Source organism: Calliopsis andreniformis, chromosome 12 (assembly GCF_051401765.1).
Source record: "Calliopsis andreniformis isolate RMS-2024a chromosome 12, iyCalAndr_principal, whole genome shotgun sequence".
Taxonomy (NCBI): Eukaryota; Metazoa; Arthropoda; class Insecta; order Hymenoptera; family Andrenidae; genus Calliopsis; species Calliopsis andreniformis.
In genome coordinates this window covers 17,652,682-17,665,691 of record NC_135073.1, presented here as the reverse complement: position 1 = coordinate 17,665,691, position 13,010 = coordinate 17,652,682, and the positions used below count along the sequence as shown (strand labels likewise).

The following is a 13,010-nucleotide window of genomic DNA, read 5'->3' as shown; positions in this document are numbered from 1 at the left end:
AGAAAAATGGCATTTTAAAGCCAAAGTAGCATTAAGTTACTAAGTTAAGTTTATTTATGAAATTTTCCATTTTCCTGTCCAAGTTCCCGGAGAGATCATAAATTTCTTATAGGAAAAAAAGCTTGCAATTGCCTGTGTTCGATCTTCTCTCAGAATACATCCTTACTACCTCTTAGGAAACAAATAATTTGTCTAAGAGCTAAGGTGAAACTATAATTTTGCAATCATCAATTATTTTCATAGCTTCTCAATCGATCAAAACGAAGTAAGGTAATCGAGCCTCATTTTCTGTGGAAGCAGTTGCAAGCGTCTACCCAAGAGATGGCGTCTGACATTCAATGTGCTTAACAGATGATGGTGGTTGATGGCTAAATATCATCGTAATGAGACACTTTTATGAATTACGTCAGTTAAATTAATTTAAGAAACAGCTGTAATTACTTTTAAGTTGTGGATCTACATAAATTACGTAAGAAATTAACCATATAAAATATTAAGTTAGAATGTTTTCTCAAGTCTTAAAGGTTATGTTCACGCTGTCAACAATGTTGTTACTTAAAATTGTTACATAGGTTACGTCGTTTTATTATTTTAATATACTTATACTGAATCTTACAGGTCACCCTTGTAATCACGCAGTATGTCGGACGACGAAGATTTGGTTTACGTTAAGAAACAGAAAACTGTTCATTATGGATCTCTGGAAGAAGCAGAACGTGCAAGGTTGGTCACAGCAGCAGAATCTTCTGAAGAGGAGAAAGATGCTGCAAATATGGGGGATGGTGTCAATGTTGCTGCCACTTTGGGAAATGTACACATATCCAATGAATATATGGAGCTTGAGGATGAGATGTCAAAAGACAGACAAGCTCTATTGGAGGAGTTTGAACGCAGAAAGAAAGCTCGACAAATTAATGTGTCCACTGATGATTTTGAGGTAAAAAAGAACTTGAGACAATTAGGAGAACCAATTTGTCTATTTGGTGAAGGACCAGCAGACAGAAGGACAAGGTTAAGGGAATTATTGGCTAGTTTAGGAGAAGATGCAATTAAGAAAAAGCATGAGGAAGATGAAAAACCTTCCCATGCTATTGAAAGGGATACAGAAACAACATGGTACCACGAGGGACCAGAATCTTTACAGATAGCTAGATCCTGGATTGCTAGTGAGTGAAATGTATATTATTTGAATAACTTTTGTTTATTTATTATATATTACTCATGTAAAATTCATGTTGCAGCATATTCTCTGCCCAGAGCAAAGGCACGACTCGAGAAGGCAAGGCAAGATCTAGAGTTACCAACAGCTACTCGAACAGCACGCCGTCAGGAACTTCTGAAGAAGTTACAAGCATTGACGATTTATTGTTCCCAAATTGGAGATACCAGACCAATATCCTTCTGTCAATTTAGTCCCAATTCCAAGATGCTTGCTACTGCTTCATGGTCAGGCTTGTGCAAATTATGGTCTGTACCTGACTGTACTCTGTTGCGTACACTTAAAGGGCATGCTTGTAATGTTGGCTGCATTGTTTTTCATCCAAAAGCTACTATTACTGAAGAGGTGGTGGGGGATAAAGCAGGGCAGACATGTGTACTGGCATCATGTGCTTCTGATGGTTAGTTACAGTCATTTTTTGAAGATTGCCATAAAAATTATGTACAGAATGAATAGTAAAATATATCCTTTATTTGTATAGGAACGGTAAAACTCTGGAGTGGTGGTTCCAGTGAAAAGCCGCTAGCTGAAGTTGAGGGCCATGAACCACACAGAGTTTCGAGGCTGGCATTTCATCCATCTGGTCGATTTCTTGGAACCTGTTGCTACGATGCATCTTGGAGACTTTGGGATTTGGAACAACAAGCAGAAGTATTGCACCAAGAAGGCCATGCTAAGGCTGTGCATTGTATCAGGTATGTATAACATTTCAGAGTATGGAATCTATTTAATAAAAGCTGAGATACTTAACTTGAATTGCAGCTTCCAATGTGATGGTAGTGTAAGTGCTACAGGTGGCCATGATTCCTTTGGCAGAGTGTGGGATCTTCGTACAGGAAGGTGCATTATGTTTATGGAGGGTCACTTGAAAGCCATTTACGGAATTGATTTCTCCCCGAATGGTTTCCACATAGCGACTGCAAGTGAGGATAACGCTTGTAAGATATGGGATTTACGAAAAAGGTCCTGCGTATACACGATACCCGCACATACGAATTTATTATCGGATGTGAAGTATCAGAGGCTGGAAGGACAATACTTGGTCACAGCCTCATATGACAATACTGCCAAAATATGGTCAAATAAGACTTGGCAGCCTCTTAAGACTCTACCCGGTCACGACGGAAAAGTTATGTCTGTGGATATTTCTCCTGATCACAAATTTATTGGGACCACTTCATACGACAGAACTTTTAAATTGTGGGCTCCCGAAAATATGTAAAAAGACTACCAAATACAGTGTACCTAACTGGCGCCCACTTCAAGAAATCTATCCTGACGACGCAAGAGGAGTGCGATTTTGTAACATAGGAAACCTAATAAAGATATATTCTTTATTACCTGTTCTTTGATATGTTAGTTTGATAAGGATTATTATGTTTAATATACCAGTCTTTTAGTGTATTAAGTTGTAGAATACTTACTGTCGTTTTATCGGCAAGAAGTGTTTGGAGATTGATGGGAAAAGAAAATCTGCTGGTATTGTAAAATTATAGCCCCTATTTTTTATTTTTTTTATTTAATATATCTTTCTTTAGATCGAGAAAGTTCGTAGATAGATACATAGAGCAGGATAAATTTGCAATTTCCTAATAGGTGGTTTTTTTTTATTCGTGATTGGAATAACTCGGAAAGATATGCGGGTCTTTGAGTTGACTTAACGAGGAGCAACGAATAAATCAGATAACTTCTCGAACGATCAAAGTAACTCCGAATAAGAGAGGTTCCCAAGCTTTTACTTTATTACCAAACTTCCATGAGAAGTTTTCGAAGTAAGGTAAGCGTTTCTCTCTTTCGATTGTAAATCCTATTTTATACAGGAAATATATTTTTTAATACAATTTACGGAATTTCGCAAGTATAAATCGTTTAAGAGTCATTTTTATTCAGTTAAATTAATTACATGGTATGCTGATTTCTTCTTTGGTCTGTCAAATGTCTATGACTTTACTAAATGTCATGTGGTAATTACAATATTTATCTTACAATTTACAAGATATCAAATATATATATATATATATAACAATATTAATACATCTTCATTCTGTTTTTATTTGAAAAAATAACTTAGATTTTTGCCAACTGTGTATCTGGTTTTGAAATACGGAGGAGTGAGTTTCTTAATGATTTGCTAAAATATATCGACGAATGATTGAAGGGGAATGATTGGTGATTCTCCTCGATGAAACATCCTCCACATTGCGGTGACGAAGATTTCGAAACGTCTTCGAGATTACTTCATTCAGCAGGATTAATTCATGCTGATTCATTCAGCGGTAAAGATTGGTGAAGCCAAACTTTGCCGCCACCCTCGGCAAAGTCTGCAGCTGCGTGTCCATCACCTTGCAAGACCCACTTTGTGGTCAGTAAACCATCCACGCCAACTGGTCCGCGTGCATGGATTCGTGCCGTGGAAATTCCGACCTTTTCACAGAGAATAATTCAATTAAATTTGTTGACTAATTTTCCCATTTGAACGTCGACTGGATAGCGAATACGAGGAAAATAGAACTAACATAGTCCCGAATTGTATGGTCGTTAGATCATACACGATTTTAATGACTCACCTCCGCACCAAGACCGAATCTGTAGCCGTCAGAGAATCGTGTACTGGCGTTATGGAATACGCATGCACTGTCGACCTCCCTCTGGAAATGGGCGGCCCTTTTGCTGTCCTCGGTGACGATGACATCAGTGTGCCCGCTGCCGTATTTGTGAATATGATTTATCGCATCATCGAGATCCGACACGACCTCGATAGTGCACTCGAGGGCACCGTACTCGGTCCTCATGCTCTTCGCAGCTGGCGGGCCGAATGTCAACAGTTCCCTAAGTTTCGGCCCGGAGTTGATTTTCACCTAGAATTTCGGAGATTGACATGAGTAATCTGTGTACGCAGAATTCAAGCAGGTGTCCTGACATTTTTACACAGTATCCAACGAAAAATTACACAATAAATTACTTACACCCTCTTTTTGCAGCATATTGCAGACGTCTGTGAAGAAACTATCCCTCATGTGGCTTTCATGGATGAGCAGCGTCTCCATAGCATTACAAGCGGCTGGGTAATCGCACTTAGCATCCCTAATGATCTTCAAAGCCTTGTTCAGGTCTGCTTCCTTGTCAACGTACACATGGCAAATACCTTCTGCGTGGCCAAGCACAGGGATGTGTTTCGACTGTTCCTGAATCGTTCGGACGAGGTCGGAGCTGCCCCTTGGTATGATGAGATCAATGTGTTTTTCCATTGACAGCAAATCACCGACATCCTCCCTGGTGGAGACCAGAGATATCGCGTTGTCAGCGCCCACGGCCTTCAGTGCTTCTTTCACGAGATCCATTAAGTACCGATTGCTATTGGTGGCCTCTTTGCCTCCTTTTAGAAGGAGTCCATTAGCGCTGGACATCGCTAACGCCGCCACTTGTGGGAGGCTGTCTGGTCTTGACTCGAAAATCACCAGCAACACGCCGATTGGTACCGTGATTTGTTTCAGTTCCAGTCCTTCTGCTAGTTTTGTCCTCCTGAGCACGCGGCCCACGTTCGTCAGGGAATCATCTGCAATTTGTCTTAAGCCAGAGCTCAAGGACTTCAGTTTGGCGGGTGTTAAGGAGAGACGAGACAGAAGAGCTTTTGCTAGGCCGGTTTTCTTCGCTGCTTCGAGATCCTTCTCGTTCGCGTTCAGAATCTCCGCCTGACGGGATTCAAGAAGATCGGCCAGTATGTTGATACAGCTTGCTCGTTCCTCTGGAAGGAGAGCTTGGAGCGTTCTGCTGCCCACGCGAGCTGTAAGTTGTCATTTTTGTATTACAATAATGTTTAAACCTTGCTACTATTTTTTTCTAACGAAAATTGGGAAAAGAATATAGTTTAGGAAGTGAATTCTGTTGGTTGAAAACCTTCCTCTTATAATTAGTAGGATTGGAATTTCTTGGGAGAGATTCAGAACTGGTATATTAAATAAGTTTTAATGAAGGGCAACGTTGATAAAAATTATCTAAAGCGAATTGAGGAAGAACCGTATTTCCTGTCTGGAAGCTCTCCAGCTAAGAATATTAAACTACTTTACTTTTTGCTTACTTTTCAATGGAGTTGCTAAGGACTGTTTGAATTAAATACGCTTCTCCGAATAATACGACATTTTCTATATCTTAGAGAAAGCAACGTGTCGCGGATAATCGTACAATGGCCACGATACGGTAACTGTAAGCCGTTTCATTTCTACCTTCGATAATCGATGACCTATATTGCTATGGTTGGTAGAACAAAATAACGCGAGTGATCGATCTCTCCACGAAAAAGCCCCCTTGTTCGACACAACAACAATCTTCCTATAACTTATTTTTAAGGAAAGAGAAAATATACTCAGGATTAAGAGAAAACATATTACAAGATAGTTCGAAGTGACATTTACCCACTCCAAGATCTCGAAACATGTATAGAAAAATCAGTAGAAAACGGAGAAAAGTCCAAAGTTACCATTTTCTGCAACAACCTCAACAGGCGTGGAGGATCCAGTCGTTTCCGTGAAGAAGGTTCCAATTTTTCTTCCAGTAAGAATGCTTTTTATAGCTTTCTCTTGCGTTCCATTGCATATCACGACAGAGACACCCCTATCGAGTGCCCAGAGCGCGGCATTAACTTTCGAGTCCATGCCACCGGTGCCAACTTTCGACTTCTGTCCAAATTTGATGGTACCCCTCAGATCAGAGCTGAAAGTATGCAACATCTTCGCCCCGTCTTGCCAAGGGGGTAGATTGTAGATTCCATCGACGTCACTCATCAGGATCAACAGATCCGCCTGGACCTCTGCAGCCAACATAGCTGCCAAGGAGTCATTGTCCTTGATAGAAATGCCCCTTCTTCCTCCGCCACCAGCAACCTCCTCGTCGACTTGGGGTGGTGGTGAGACCGCGTCGTTTGTGTTTATGATTGGTACGATATTCAGGCTGATCAACTCACTAAGGGTGCTGAAGAGATTTTTACGAGTCTCCTCGTTGTAGAAGTCGGGCTTGGTCACCAGAACTTGGGCCAATTTTACGCCGTACTGAGCGAACATTGCGTCGTATAGGGACATCAGACCTGACTGACCCACCGCGGCTGCTGCTCTAGGTTCCAAAAGAGTTCCTGCGTGAAGATGAGACTCAAGTTATCAGACCACCTTCCACTACTGTACCGTGGAGCTTGATATGCGGTCAGTAGATCATGTGGTGCAACATGGGTTGTTAATTCAATGATTTTCGCTTATTCTTCTAACCCCTTCCAGCAGATAGAATATTCTACTTTAATTATGATTTCACAAAGACAGACATTTCGATATCTTTTTAGTTGTTCATGAATTCTAATGAAATGCTGGAAAGGGCCACAGCGGAGCATTGATTAAGTACGTAAATGAAATGTGTAGACAATAAGGTTTTAGTCATTCTTTGATCATTATGTTGTGTCAGAGAGGAAGGGAAGTTAGTGACCATCGCATTGCGCAAATGCTTCTCAAGAGGTAATAAGTAACAAGACTTTACTGCTTCCTCAACAATTTTCGTCTATCGTGTTTGATTCCCACCTCCCGAAAGAAGAATTACCGCCAATGTTTTCTCGAGCAAATAGAATCTCGGAGGAACTGCGAGTGAAAGAATTGGGCGGCTCGCGGTTGTTAGTTTAACCTACATCGGAGAACTGGACATTGTCAGGTCGCTGTGGACTTCGTGGATATTCCACGGAAGTACCTTTGGGACGCTCCAACGCATCCTTTCTGAACGTCCGTGCATTCAAACTGAATGGAGTCTTGCTCATCTATATCGATCTTTTTGCGCGACTCTTACTCAAGTCAGTGAATAAGAAACATTTTCAGTACATACAGTTAATAGTAGTAGTACCAACAAATTAATTTATCGATAGGTACATCAACGAAGCTAATTTTTAATCAGTTTACATTTTATACGACGCTACATATTTTACATTGAATTTCTTCATTGTTTCTATTTACAAAAGAAGACGAAAAGATTGTAGGAGTTACAACGGAGAAAGCTCGTACGTCTTAATTGAGAGAATTTGTATGGCTGGAAAAAAGTGTTTAAACTGCTGTATCCGTTTCAAATGACTCGGTTAATTGATTCATTGCCAACAATTAAAAATACGAACGGAGAATTATTCTCTGCGTTTCGCGTTCAGCCATGCCGCGGCGTATTCGCGACGCGTAATTATGATTAATTAATGGAGCGCAGGGCGCCATATGAATCCGTGATAATAATAAAAGGCAAAGGCAGGGGCGACCGGCAATGGTAAAAATTCGAGTGGGTGTACCGTGCTTGAAACTTATTAACGTGCGAGTTATAAAGAAGCGAGGATCGCGGAGCGTGGAAAAGCACAGTCGTGTGATATCGTGCACTCCAATTTCCAGTTAGTTGATAATACGCCAAAAATGAAATTCGCAGTGGAAATGATGAGAGTAGTTGAATTGCTCCCGGATATCCGTGCCCCGACATTGCGTTGCCGCAAAACAGGGGAAATTCTCTTTCAAATAGAATGTTTCCACTATTTTATCGCGAATTTTATTATAATAAACATTTCTATTCATAAATTCGCATGCACCAGCTGTCAGGAGTTAAAATTAGATATGCATGGGTTTAAAAGCATGAAGAGATAAAGGTTATCGCTCAGCTTCAGCAAGATTTTTGTAACCGAGATTAATAATAGAGATATTTAGGTAAACCCTCTGACACGTAGATAGGATGTCTGAAAAGGTCGCCTTTGTATAGCGCATTAAGGGGATCGAATAGGTGAAAGTGTGCATGAAAAAGCGATAGAAGTGAAGGCGTGCAAACTAATTGAATTAGGTAATTAATTTCTGCGTTTATTCCATTTTTCTTTACCTGCTCAGCCTCCTTAATGCACTCTATAAATTTGATATTAATCATTCTGAATACCATGCATAATATTATTGTTAGACCTATAGAATTATACCTGCGTGTTCTCTGGTGTGATCGGCAGGGCTTAGGGTCTCCCTCATTGATAAGGACATCAACAGTTCCTGAGTGAGTTTTTGTTTGCCAAACGCGACCGCCCCACTGGTTACCATAATACATTCACGACCATCGTTCTGGCACTCGGCAACCTGCTCAACGATGGACGCCAAACGACCCAGTGCCAGTCCGTGTTCATCCTCTCTAGTGATAACAGCACTGCCCAATTTCACCACCAAGCGACGCGCGTACTTTAATTGGCTACGATCATTGAAGGTTGCCGCTCTTCGGGGTCTCTCCGACGTCTGCAGCTCCCTTCGTAAGTCCACTCGATTTCCCTATAAACAATAATTTCATTAGACTATCGCTTCACTTGACTATAACAAATTTGCTTGCTCGTAAAGAATACAATTGTCTGGCAATCGTTGCTGGGTAAGATACTTAAACAACTGTCGTTACAAGTTTACAACTCCGCGCTGAAAGTTTAGCGAAGCTCAAACGATTCTTCTCCATCGCTTCATGAAACGACGATAGTCGTAAACTCGTGGGGAACAGTTATTAGAATCTAAAGCTTAGGTCCTTTCCATTTATAAATAAGAAATTTTAAACGATTCCTACGCTCTCTCTTTCGTTCAAAGTACACAAGATAATGAAGATTTGTTCCTTTTATCTTCGATTTCCTTTATTTCATGCGATCGAAGCTGTTGACTGTCTGAAGCCGCGTTTGACAAGTAGTCAACTGAATTTGACGTCTTATCACTCGTCAGTCCCAAGACGGTCGTTTCAAACTTTCCGTATCTACGATCGTTCGAATCACGAATGTTATCTCCCTGCAATACTTGTAAATATCACGAACGAAAAAATTCCCCGAGACTCAAGTTATAGAGGATCGCTACTCGACATAGTTCCACGCATACACATCTGATGGCACGCAGTAATCTATCGGTTACATAAAAATATATTACATAAAACAGGTCTATTTACGTAGTCACTATCAGCTGGAACGGTTCGAGGACTAATTCGCGCGTCGCAAGGGGGAAATCGTCGGTCGATATTTAATTCTATTCAAGCCTTCTCACGTCGATGGAGTCGCGACGTTCGAATGAATATTCATTCGAAATCGACGACCGGTCGTCTGCCAGCGACAGCAATTTGCTTCGTTTCGTTACGTTCGCCGTCTTTTCTCGCTTCGATCGACTTCTGTTGGGTCGGCTTCTAAGTACATATCGGAATCCTGGACGCGCGGGGTTGCTCGCCGATTTTTCAAAAGACCCTTCTCTCGTCGCGACTCTCCAAGATATTCTCCGATTCCCAGGTTCGACGCAGAGTCAAGCGATTTTATAACTCGACTCGTGCTGCGGCCTTATCTGCTTCCCAAAGGCGCAGTTTCTGCTCTCGGTTCCTATCGGTTTCTAATTCGACCCATCGCGCCGGGAAAGTGCGCGAAAGAGTACACGCAGCCTCCGATGGAATTACTGCACCTTTCAATCAGGGATTTCCCGCTGAGCCGAATATCCCAGGATTTAGAGGCGCTATCCTTCCCTTTTGACCTGTTGATTTTAGCGAGCCGATGGGAATATCGATTCCCCAGGATTAACTTGGCTCTCTGGAGCGCGAATAGGATCGCTCGTCGAAGACAAATTTCTGTTCTTCGCGTCTGTTATCGCTCGTATGTGCTGTAATTCAGTAAGAGGTGATAAAGCCACGATTGTTATCGGCCGTAGTATTCGTCGCGGCGGGGGACAAGGTATCAACGAAATGGTATCTTTGCTGAGAGTCCAAAACAGTTGATTAAGGTTAAAATATCGTTCTCTTTTTCTTTTCTTTCTTTCTTTTTTTTTTTTTGCTTCATTTTGTGGCTTGTATTGCGCGATTTGAGCAGCTAACAGGATCTGTCGCCAGATAAACCGAGAATGATTCGATTTGCATATTCCCTGAAATCGCGAGCACCTCGTATGCACATGCTTAGGCGAAATATTCCACGACAGCCACGGAAAAGTTCGTTTCGATTCGTAATCGCAGCACGGAAGAAGTGGCGGGGTAACATACGACACAGGAATGAAAATAGCGAGCGAATGAACTATTATTTGTTTCATTTGCGTACATGAACAGCGATATCGGTTGCATTATGTATTCGCGATAACGTTTCGTTACACATTTATTTCGTACTAGCCAATTAAACTCTGGCGATCTTCGGTTACGAATGGTGTGTTTTGCATCTGAACCGCTGTTTAATTGATCCATCCACCGAGCTGTAATTAGAGAGTCGTCGATACCGGAGTCGCGAAAAAGTCCATTATTCCAGCGACTTGCCCGCGAGGGCACATCAACAAGTTGCACACAAATATTCAGCTGGCGAGAGAAGTTCGGTCGTAAAGCTGAAATGGCTCGGAAGAAGAATGGTGGTCGAGGAACAGAACGAACGTGGAATTTGCGCGAATACGATGCACTGTTGATTAAAAATGTTCATGCTTCATGCTTAATCGCGCCATTCGTCGGGATGGAAGCGGCCCTCGAGTGGTCGACGTTCGATTAAAAATACGAACTCGGCGGCCGCGTTGAAAATCGAATCAGAGAAGCGGAGTGGTCAATCGTCGCGGCCGGTCGACCCGTCGATTCCACGCGGAACGAACGGGCGAAAATAAGAGAGAATTGGACGTACCGGTTGCTGGGGGATCCTCAGCCCAGATGAGGACGAGGCCAATCTTCTTGGAAACCGTCCAAGCCCAGCGGATCTGAAGAGTAGCAGAGCCGCGTACATGGTTGCCTCTTGAACTTTCTTTCCTCGGCTCTCACGGTGCAACACCAATTACAATTTTCCTAATTGAATGAACGTTGCCCGATCACTTGTGCTGTGGCTTCTCCACGATACAGGGAGTTCGGTTGGGAGCAGAGAGATAGCGGAAGATAGAGAAGGAGAGAAAAGTGGGGGAGGATTGAGTTAATTACCGATTGGAAGGACGGTGGCTCGAGGGGAGAATCCGATAATCGCGGGCTGATCTCGCGAGAATTCCTTCGTGGATTTCAGGAAACTCGTGTCGAGGGGTAGTCGAGGGACAGGAGAGAGAAACGGAAGTCGAGGAGAGGACTAGATCGTACATAGGCCCCGGTGCCGAGGCAGAGCGGTCGCCACGGTGGTCAACGACACACTACTGCTTCTCTGACGGCGGAATTGCGGTAGAAAAGTCGACGTTATCGTGTCGAGATTAGAAGTCTATCCTCAAGTAAACGTTCCTCGCCTCTCGGGTGGGAGAAGCTTTTCCTTCCCGAGAACTTGACGTTTCTCGCGACGGTCGACCTTAGTACCGCGTCCTCCGCATCTCCCGTGGCGAGCCAAGGCCACGCAAAGTCCGTCGCCGCGAACGCGTGTCCTTTGTGCAATGAAATTCTCAGTGCAGCCACAGTCGGCGAACTCTGACCTGGGAATCGAGCAAACAGAACCGCTATCGCCTTTGACGACGATTCTTCTTTTGCTTCGTCGTATCTCCGTGTATGCGTGCCTGAAACAGATCCGTGGACCGATAACTGTTCTATCGAGTCCGACGTGACGCGCGCGAGCGTGAGACCCGCGTATTTCAATATTTGCCTTCGCGGATTTCGTAAACGGTTTGTTTCCTTCCACTGTCGGAAGCGATTCTTGCCACTGGAATAGGGAAATAGAAGCTCGCGACGCTGTTCGCTCGGGGAATCATAATTTTTCTGAAAGAATGTTCGTTCCTTTTAAAGGGGAGAATATTCCATTGAGTGATCCATTCTGACGTTGTTGGTTGTTTACGTCGCACCATCCACGGTGGCCTGATCTATCTCCAAGACCTTCGATTACGATGGGCATGCGACGCTTGTAACGTGAAACGTGGGAGGCGCACCGCCTTTGATAAGGTGATATTTTTCAAGCACTCTCCGCAATGTCGTCCTATAGCGAAACGTCAGGTCCTCCGTGTTCAGGGGAGAGAAAAAAGAAGCGAGGAAAATATCACTTTGCTGCACGGCGCTTTGTCTCTGCGAGGAGCTTCTCGAATGACAAAACGACTATCGGCCCATGCGTTCGTAGGTGAAGGGAGGGTTGCGCGCGAAAGCCGTGTCTGAAACGCGAGTTACGCAAGGATGGCTACGCGACGGAAGATATGAAATATTCTGTCGTTGTTTGCACGAAGGTGTACGTTCCTCCCGCACGTCCAACGCCTAATTAAAATTCACGGAAACAGCAGGGAACGTCGTTCGACGGGTAATCGTAGCGAGGGAATTTCTAGGCATTCGTGAGATAGGGAGCGTCGATGCATCTTCTTTAATGCGATATCTGAAACAGGAGTTTGCAATTTGAAAAATGATAGTCTAAACAATGTGGAAGTTTGTGGAGGAATCGTTTCGTGTATTCATTTAGACTGCTCCTTCGGCTTGAAGTAACAATTTCCGGGCTCGAAACAGGGAGAAGAAAGAAGAGGGTATTCGATGAATGTTTTATCTGAAATAAAAGTTCCTCGATCCGCTCGTACTTTCGCGTTAGGAATTGAATCTTTCCTTGTTCTACTGGCTCCTGACTATAGATTTCAGCAGCGGGAACGATAGAATGGTTTATCGATATTCGTGGAAAAGACCACGTTCTGAGCACGGAGGATTTCCACGCTAAAATAAGTCTGGCGCTGAAGTCGCGATCGCGAATAGTATTATTCGGCTGCAGGTGAGACGATGAATCCCTTCGTGAAAAGCGTGCCACCTCTAGCAGCGGAGATAACGAAAGGGTAAAGGCATGTTAGTGGAGGTCTTGGATCAGAATTTATGTATATATAACTTTCAATAATTTGTTGCAGTTTACTTTCCGCAAGAACGACAAGGG

General features: G+C 43.1%; 2 protein-coding genes across 2 annotated transcripts; one reads left to right on the top strand and one right to left on the bottom strand.

The window, feature by feature from the left end:
* The first annotated feature begins 352 nt into the window (after positions 1-352).
* On the top strand, positions 353-2,565 carry U4-u6-60k (U4-U6 small nuclear riboprotein factor 60K). Its single transcript, XM_076389894.1, has 5 exons — positions 353-469; positions 619-1,166; positions 1,242-1,619; positions 1,701-1,914; positions 1,982-2,565. Exons 2-5 carry the CDS (start codon positions 641-643, stop codon positions 2,439-2,441), a joined length of 1,578 nt encoding a protein of 525 aa, XP_076246009.1. The 5' UTR covers positions 353-469; positions 619-640; the 3' UTR covers positions 2,442-2,565.
* A 69-nt stretch (positions 2,566-2,634) lies between these two features.
* P5cs (Delta[1]-pyrroline-5-carboxylate synthase) lies at positions 2,635-10,937 on the bottom strand. The gene is made up of 6 exons (XM_076389893.1): positions 10,839-10,937; positions 8,178-8,514; positions 5,697-6,344; positions 4,186-5,003; positions 3,787-4,077; positions 2,635-3,643 (listed from the first exon to the last, which is right to left on the bottom strand). Exons 1-6 carry the CDS (start codon positions 10,935-10,937, stop codon positions 3,476-3,478), a joined length of 2,361 nt encoding a protein of 786 aa, XP_076246008.1. The 3' UTR covers positions 2,635-3,475.
* Between the last annotated feature and the right edge of the window lie 2,073 nt (positions 10,938-13,010).